The following is a 9,418-nucleotide window of genomic DNA, read 5'->3' as shown; positions in this document are numbered from 1 at the left end:
TTTAATAATTCACAGACATTGAGAAATACTAAAAAGTAAATAGATTTTATTATTTTTTATTATTAATTAGCTAGCAATCAGGGACGGACCTAGAGGGGGCGAGTAGTGGCTTGGACCCCCAAAATTTTAAGAAACTATACTTATATATAAGATTTGTGTTTAAAAATAAAAAATATTATGTAATTTAATAGTTTTATATGTATTATTTTTCATTATGTAATAGATCTATGTCTTAATTGTTTAATTCACTAATATTTTTTACCTAACTAATTTAATATCATACTCTCAAGTCTTTGTACCTTTCAATTTAGTTTTTATATAATAATTTTTATATTTATTTTTAAAAAAATCATTTGTTTTTTTATATTAATATATTTAACATTCATATTTTTATATTAATAATAACTTACGTAGTTATGTTTTGGTAATCACATTATGTACTTTAGATATTATTTTCTTGTAAAAAATATTAATTTTTCTTCTAAATTTACGTTGTTAAAAGAAAAATTTTATAAAGATATCTTATATCTTGTATTCTATAAGGGTACTGTGTCTTTCAAATATTTAATAATTTATAATTTATTTTTAACTTTTTTAAAATTTTTGAAAGAATGAATTTTAATTAATAAGATATATGATAATTTTTAGCTAAACACGCTATAAATTATTGGTATTTTATAATTTATAATGTACTATTGATATTGTTATATTTTCTTTATGTAATTATCATATTAAAAATAAAATTGTGGAAAAAAATTATAATTATATGTATCTTAATAAATCTGTTAAAAAACTAACTCCAAGAACTATATGTTAATTATTTTTATAGATTAACAAATTTTTTTAAAAATTGGCACCTCCATATTAAAATCTCTGGATCCGTCCCTGCTAGCAATATTAGAATCTATTTATTTTTTGTAATGTTATAAGAGGGAGTGTATTGAATTTTTTTTCATTGGACATTTTTAAGATGTCAGGTATATTTACGGATACTGAGATGAATGAGCAATACCAGGAGGACGATGACATTAACCAACAAGAAGAGCTAGTTTGTGACCAAGATATGATGGATGAACAGAATGAATTCGAACAAGATTTCGGAGATGAATTTACTGAGGGAGCGTATTTTTTGAAGCTGATCAGTCAGAAGATATCCTTGAAGCTGCTTATGCGGTTAACTCCGTGCAAGACATTACAACTTTGAATTTTAGTGAAAATTTTGAGGAGGAGATTGTAAATATCACTTTTCTACTTTGCAGCTTGCATTTGATTTTTATCTGAAGTACTTAAAGTCGAAGGGCTTTAGTGCAAGGAAGAGCAAGACCTTCAAGAATAGTATTGGCGAGATTTACAAACAAAAGTTTGTATGTCATAGGCAAGGATTCAGGGAGGAGAAATATTACACGATGGAAAAAAGGAAGAAGGAGCCTAGATTGGAAACAAGAACTGGGTGTGAAGCCCGAATGGATGTTAAATTTGTACCAGAAAATGGAAGGTGGCATATCTTTTATTTCTCTGACGAACACAACCATGATCTATTGGATACACAATTCAGTGCTATGTTGCCTGTCCACAGAAAAATGTCAGAGGCAGATATTATGCAAATGATGAACATGCTAAAGTCCGAGATTAGCACTTCACAGATATTTGGTCTTCTAGCTAATCAAGCAGGCGGGTATGAATTTGTTGGCTATAGTCCTAGAGATATGTACAATGAGATTACTCGGCAAAGGCGTCAAATTCCTGGTGATGCGGCACGTGTGTTGAAGAAGTTGGAGGATATGCGGTTGAAGGATCCACAATTATATTTCAAATCATGTCAAGATTCAAGAGGTTTGTTACGTAACTTGTTCTGGTCTGATGGGATTAGCCAACTAGACTACCAACTCTTCGGGGATGTTATTGCTTTTGATGCTATATACAAGAAGAACAAGTATAGTTGTCCATTAGTCATATTCAACGGGGTTAACCACCACAAGCAAACAATTGTTTTTACTGCTGCGTTAATTGTGGACGAAACTACTGATACATATATTTGGCTCCTGCATCAGCTCATGTTTGCAATGAAGGGTAAGACCCCGACCTCAATAATAACTGATGGGGCCATGACGATTAGCAATGCAGTAAGAGATGTATTTCCCGAAGTCAGACATAGATTATGCGCTTGGCACCTTATTCGAAATGCAACTAGCAATGCTGAAAATCCATCGTTTATATCTAAATTCAGAAAAATCATGTTGGGAGATTACGAGATTCCTGTGTTTAAGCATAAGTGGGTTCAACTTATTGAAGAATTTGGAGTTGAGGATAAGTCGTGGGTGAATAACATGTATGAAGAGAAGCATATGTGGGCTACTGCATATATAAAAGAAAAATTCTTTGCTGGCTTTAGAACTACCTCAAGATGTGAAGGTTTACACTCAGTTGTGGTAAGGTATGTGGGGTCGCGGTATGATTTGACAAGTTTTGTAGAGCATTTTCAAAGGTGTGTTGCACACTTGCGCTTTAAAGAATTTAATGCTGATTATGAATCTACATGTGGGGTGCCCGTCATGCAGACTTGTATAGAGCTGCTAGAGAGATTTGCTGCTGAGTTATACACAAATGAGATATTTTTATTGTTTCGGCCATTTCTCTCTAGAGTTGGATCAATGCGGGTGCTAAACATAGAGAATAACGATGATTGCATAAAGTACATTGTGTGTAATCATGGGAGGCCCGAATTTTTGTGGACTGTTGAATTTTGTCAAGAAGAAATGATCTTCATGTGTACCTGTTTAAGAATGGAGTCATTTGGAATTCTCTGCGAACATATTGTGAAAGTTCTGGTTGACAGAGACATTTGTGAGATTTTTCGGTTATTGCTATTGGATAAATGGACAAAAAAGGTGAAACCAGCACTCAATGATCCAAGTGGGTTCTCCAGGGATGCTGTTGTTATTAGTCGTTAAAGTGCCTTGATGGAATTTTCTAAACAATTGGCTGCTGTTGCTGCTAAAGTACTAGAGAGATATGAAGAGACACGTGACATAATTATGGGATTGTACTCATTTTACAAGGCTGCAAACGAATGCACTAATCAACCTCAGTCAGGTGTAGCTAAAAGTAGCAATTCATATGTGCATCAACCCAATATAGGCTCAGGACAACCATCTAAGAAGAGGCGGCAACGTTGTAGTGTTTGTCAAATGGAAGGACATAAGAAGACAACATGTCCTTGGCAAAAGGACATTGACAACAACGTTATAGAAGATGAAGCTAATGGTTCGAATGATGGCGACATGTATACTAAACCGACGGCTGAGTTAGATAGTGATAATTAGCAACCTCCATAAACTTAATATTTTTGTGTAGAGAACCAGTTTCATATTTGTATTTATTTATTTTTTCTCACTATATTAATGAAATTTTATATATTCTTCCAATAGTCGTGCTTATGCTTTTTAGATGAAATAATTGTCAAATAAATATGGGTTAGCGAAAAAGGGTAAAAAACCGGAGTTGAACCGGCATTTAACTGGTAAACCGGTAAAAAACCAGACGGTTTTTTAGTGAGTTTCCAGTTTAAATTACCCCACCAACGGCGTCGTTTAATGGGCTGGAAAAAAAAGCAATGTCATGAAAATCAGTTCGAATAAGCCGGACTGACCGGTCGAACCATAAATCGTTAATAAATACGATTCGAACAGACAGCAAAACCGACAAATTTAAAAATTAGAATTGAACCGCCGAACCAGCTGGGAGCCGGTTGGTTAAACCGAACCGTGACCCGGTCGGTTTTCGAAATTGGCTAGCTTTACACTGCGTTTTGCATGCTGAAGAAAGGGGAATGAACCCTAGTCTCACACAGACCCACTCGCACCTCTCATCTCGAGCCTCCAAAGTCCACTCTCACCCCTCTCTTTCAGTTCTGACGTCTCCAGTCTCCACGTCGAGCCTCTGGCGTAACTTCCATCCAGCCCTGCCCGTGGAGCCACCACCACTGTCTCACAGCCACGCTCCATCGCCAAGTTAGCCCTCGAAAATCGCAGCCACCACCAGCGCCACTTTTCGTCACTGAGTTAGGTACCGCCGGCGCCAGCTCTGTTCAACCTTGCCACCCCTTCAGCCACCTCTTGCCAACCACTGTCCCTGTCCCCGCCAACTCTGCATTTTTCCAGACTTCCAGCTTCTAACCCTAGGTATGAATTTTGATTTTCGTAATAATAATTGTTGAAGCATTGATTAATTTTTGAAGGATGATTAATTGAATAATTTTTTATAATTATTGTTAGTTCAGTTATGTTCAAGCCTGTTCGAAGGTTACTTTGAAGTTTCGTGAAATGTGAACTGTGAACTGTGAACTGCGATTTGGGTAATTCAACAGGTTAAAAATAAACTTGCTGTTTAGTAATATTTTCTACGATTGTTAATGCTTTGTTTGTGTACTATTTCTTCTCTGCTTAATCCCTCACATTCTCCCTTTCGTTCTTCTTTTTCAGACTTTCAAGCACAGAAATGGCGGAAGAAACAAGCATGGTCGCGGCCATGTCAAATTCATCCACTGTTCCAATTGCGGCAAGTGCTGCCCTAAGGTACTCTCTTTCTTTCTCCATTCAGATTTGTTTCTCACTCCTCTTAGGTTAATTTTTTCTTTAATGAAATTCACAGGACAAATCAATCAAGCGGTTCCTTGTGAGGAACATTGTTGAGCAAGCTGCAGTTCGTGATGTTCAGGAAGCCTGTGTCTATGAGCGTAATTCTTCTTTCACATAATCTATCTATCTCTGTTTATCAAGATTTGTGTTCTTTTGTTGCTAAATTATTTTGAATTTATGTATTTCTATTGTTATGGTTTGTTGGTTGTAGAATACACTCTTTCGAAGCTGTACGTGAAAATGCAATATTGTATTTCTTTTGAGGGTGCATTTTTGCACCGATAGGAGGAACCACGAGCCGCCACAGCGCTTTGCCAGGCATAGAGTATGCTTCTTTTTCCATTCTTTTAACTTTTCCACGATCTGTTACTTATTGATTCTATTGAGCGCAAATTGTTTTGGATTATCTTTAGCTATGTTGATACACATTTTGTTCCGAAAATGTAGAGTATTGCAGTGCTTGGATAACTAGTTGGAACTTGATATTAATGGAAAGAATTGAGGCTGATACTAATCTCCTCTTTTCATACATAGAACGGTTGTAGAGACCGGAGTGCTACTCTTTCATATTCATTTGAAGAAATCTCATTTCTTCAAATTGTAATTTACGCAAATCATAGTTCTAGATCTTGCAATTGCATATCTAGAACTTGATATTAATGGAAAGAATTGAGGCTGATCCTAATCCACTAAGAATTGCGTCCCATCCGTCTTTAGTTTTAGCTATATTCAGATCTTAGAACTGTGATGTCAATTTTGCATTCTTATAACATTTTCTTCTTGAGCATGTGAATGTGATTGACTGCATAAATGAATGGGACTCCAAACTTTCAGTCGTCTTTAGGGTAATTGGTTATGCATTCTCTCTTTTGGATAAATGATAATATATTCTACGTATTTGAATAGACTTGTGACTTTTGTGCCTAGGAATTGTAAGTGATGGTTAATCAATTTTATATGTCTTTTATGTACCATTTACTGATTTTTTGATGATTGTATTTGTTTCTCATTTTAAAGGATGAAGCACCAAGGCCCAGTCAGCCTAGTTAAGCACCTCGTCCTGCTGGTGGAGTAGAAGCTGCCCCTCGATATATTGGAGGCTGAGAATGCAGAGCACAACGTGAAAGTAACATTCTTAGAGCTTTACAATGAGGAAATAACGGATCGTGTGGCTCCTGAGGAAACTGTAAAATTTGTAGATGATAAGTCTAAAAGTCCTATCGTTCTAATGGAGGATTGGAAAGGGGGCTTCCATTGTTACTCTAGGTAGAATTGATTAAAAATTTGTAACATATATACTTCACATATGTCTTAGCAATATATGAACAGATTATTAAAATGTCGTGATATATATTGCATGGTATTTTTTTTCTAGTCAAGATTCAACAGAGAGGTCAAATCTTGAACAAATGAAAAGAACAAAATAGAATGAAAACAAATAAAAAGTTCTAGAATATTTTTTACATAAATTAATTATATAAAATAAAATATAATTCACAAGACATAATATTTGTATGGCATTGTTGCTGAAATAATAAATGAAAATGACATTACTTCATCATAAAAATATGAGTTTTTTAAATTAAAATATCTCTATAGTGCATAAAAATAGAGAAAAATTTTAAAAGCCACGAAGCAATAAATTTTGTCCCATGATAAACTAAATTCTGTTGTTTAGCTAATTGTTCCAAAGTAACTCTATAATGTCGTGACCCTAAATCAAACTCAATCAGCGGCATTACCTCCTCACCCTCTTCATCAGGTTCAGGAACAACATAATTTAAAGTACTATAAACAGCCCCAACCAAGTGTGGGTAATAATCATCCTTAGTTTGTACAAAATCAGACAAGTGCTGTGTTTGCAAAACATTCCAGACCAAGTTATAATGTCTATCATGAATGAACTCGGCTGTTATGTACCTGGGAGGAACAATTGCCCTTGACTCGAACTTCTCCACATAGTTGTTCAGTGCCCTCGGAGACGGCAGCCACCTTGCCATGTAATGTGATGAAGCAACTAGTCTGGTGGAAGCAGAGCTTTCTCCCTCAACCTTAACTCTTTTGGCGTTCTTAGTTCTGGCCATTTTGGGGATATTGATTTGGTGGGTTTTGTAAGGATTTGGATGAGGATTAATAATATGCATGTAGTTTGGAGTGAATGTTGGTGAGATTGAAGAAGAAGAAGAGAGAAGCTTTTTGGATTTTAGAGAGAGGAGAGAGGTGCAGAAATGGTGTTATGATGTTTTAAAACAGGGAGAGAGTGAATACGCATGGTTTGGGTTTAATAGATAGCCAACTTCAAATTTCAATCGATTGGATTACATTACCAATCGATTGAATGCAGGAAAAAATACATTTACATCACTTCCCAATCGATTGAATTCTCGTACTAATCGATTGAATTGGAAGTCACATACAAACTTTAATTGATTGGGTAACACAACCAATCGATTGAATTGTGAGACCTCAAGTTGCTTTGAAGCTTTCAATCGATTGGGTAGCACAAACAATCGATTGAATTCGGCAAATCCATATTGTTTTGATGACTTCAATCGATTGGTAACACAACCAATCGATTGAATTGTGAGACCTCAGGTTGTTTTGAAGCATTCAATCGATTGGGTAGTATAAGCAATCGATTGAATTATTAAAAACTCACATTTTCGTCATGGTTCAATCGATTGGATAATATGACCAATCGATTGATTTTTGCAAAAACCATGCTGCCTTGCAATTTTCAATCGATTGTTTTGATAATCCAATCGATTGATTTTCAAATAAACACGATTTCACAGCCCTGGACGAACGTTACGGATCAAATATAATCTTTTAATCGATTGAAATAGTCAAAAAATTTATTACGATCAATGGAAGATCTAATTCGTTCTTTTTTTATTTTTGATTGTTAATAAACATAATAGATTAATGATAAAATAATAATTTATAAAATAAAAAATAGTTTTTATAATTAAATAAAAATTATTGGGTTAATTTATAATTAAAATTAGAAAAGAACTACTTAACCATTATTTAAAAAACTTAAAAAACATATTTTATTCTGGAACTATTTAATGGTCCAAACTTTCTGAAACCGTCGAATCTTTTGCCATTTTATTGTTTATATTAACGTTTAAAAATTGTCCTACTAACATCGGTCAAATTTGTAAAATTTAAAAATTAAATAAAGATAATTAAAATTTTATAGACTAAATTAAACTCGTGTGCAAGTTTGAGGACCAAATTAAACTATTAACTCACATTTTTTTTCCTACCCAAAAAAAAAATCATAAAAATCCCCTCTTTCTAAAGTTGGAACCCTACGTTACACAAAATCCGACATTCCCAATTATCAGTCCTTCAGAGTTCAGATCTATAAAACAATCCCAAAAATGTCTTTCAAAACCACCGCCAGTTACGGTGCTACAACCACGCTCACTCCTACTCAACCCTCCCCCAGTCCCTCCAACCTCACGTTCATTTCACGCGCCAAGGAAGCCACCACCATAAACCCAACCCTCGCCACTGCCGCCGCCGCGACAGCCACAATCTCCAACACCGCCGCAACGACGCGCCCATGGCGGGAGCTTCTAGACCCTTCCGCACTCTCCCGACCTTACTCTTACTCCGACGCGATGCTCCGCGTTCGTCGCAACCTCTCCTACTTCCGCGTCAACTACACCGCAGTGATGCTCCTGGTCCTCTTCCTCAGCCTCCTATGGCACCCATTCTCCATGATCGTCCTTCTCCTCCTCCTTGTCGCCTGGTACTTCCTCTACTTCTCTCGTGACAGACCGCTCTCTGTACTCGGCACCGTTCTTGACGATACAACAGTTCTCTGCACCCTCGCGCTTGTGACGGTTGTGATGCTTGTGTCCACTCACGTTGGGAACAACGTGTTGGTGGCGCTCATTGTTGGCGTTGTGGTGGTTGGGATCCACGCGGCGTTTAGGGTTACTGAGGATTTGTTTCTTGACGAAGAGAATGCGGCAGAAGGCGGGTTGCTCTCTGTCGTTGGTACCCAACAGCATCTCAGAACGGATTATACCAGAATTTGATTGCAATTGAGTCCTCAAAGTTTGATTTTCTTCCCCCCTTTTTTTTATTTATTTCTTCCCTGAATATTGTAAGGTAAAATGATTGGTTTCAATAGAGGAGAGGTTACAATTGAAAAAAAATTGGAGTGTGAGAATTTCTGAAACTTCAAGATATTCTGTGTGTTGTTTAGTTAATTAACTGTTTTTAACATACTTTTAACTGAACTACAGTAGTTTCATGCTACCACCTTGAATCTTTTGTTCAATAAGGATGGAAAGTAGGGCTGTTGTTAATGGCGGTGTCTGTAGCGATTAACAGAAAAGATCCATTGAAAATTTCAATGAATGATTTATCTATTATTTTACTTGTTCAATTTTATTTTATTTTATTTTTTAAAATTTTTCGGCAAGATCCTAGTTCTTTTTCTGTATTCAATTAGAGCCCGAAAGCCAGGATATAAACTCGTTTCGATGATTTAGTGGGTTATCTTTTCAATCTACTTTGTCATTGAAGTTCATTCCATAGTTACATGAATTTACCATTTAGGTGTACCAATTTGTGCACCAATTTACATTTCATCTGTTTACTGGAATACAGTAAGTATATTTTCACATAAATTTTTAGTGGCATACTGCATATCTGTTCTCGTACTGGGATGTATTGCTTTCCATGTAACTATGGACCTCATTCAGACGAAAGTTGTAGGTATTTCTGTGTTAGTTCTGATTGTATTTTTTTTTTCCCTT

At 35.8% G+C, this 9,418-nt stretch overlaps 2 protein-coding genes and 1 pseudogene across 2 annotated transcripts; all 3 read left to right on the top strand.

The window, feature by feature from the left end:
- The first annotated feature begins 1,406 nt into the window (after window positions 1-1,406).
- LOC112778486 (protein FAR1-RELATED SEQUENCE 5-like) lies at window positions 1,407-2,951 on the top strand. Its single transcript, XM_025822798.1, has one exon. It carries the CDS (start codon window positions 1,407-1,409, stop codon window positions 2,949-2,951), a length of 1,545 nt encoding a protein of 514 aa, XP_025678583.1.
- Window positions 2,952-2,960: 9 nt separating this feature from the next.
- LOC112778485 (small ribosomal subunit protein eS26x-like) lies at window positions 2,961-5,741 on the top strand (annotated as a pseudogene).
- A 2,079-nt stretch (window positions 5,742-7,820) lies between these two features.
- Window positions 7,821-9,031, top strand: LOC112777684 (PRA1 family protein F2). Its single transcript, XM_025822077.3, has one exon. The coding sequence runs from the start codon at window positions 8,027-8,029 to the stop codon at window positions 8,690-8,692; it is 666 nt and encodes a 221-aa protein (XP_025677862.1). The 5' UTR covers window positions 7,821-8,026; the 3' UTR covers window positions 8,693-9,031.
- Window positions 9,032-9,418: the final 387 nt, after the last annotated feature.

Source organism: Arachis hypogaea, chromosome 19 (genome assembly GCF_003086295.3).
Source record: "Arachis hypogaea cultivar Tifrunner chromosome 19, arahy.Tifrunner.gnm2.J5K5, whole genome shotgun sequence".
NCBI classification, from domain to species: Eukaryota; Viridiplantae; Streptophyta; class Magnoliopsida; order Fabales; family Fabaceae; genus Arachis; species Arachis hypogaea.
The sequence above is the reverse complement of the archived record's forward strand: the minus strand, read 5'-3'. Positions and strand labels throughout refer to the sequence as shown.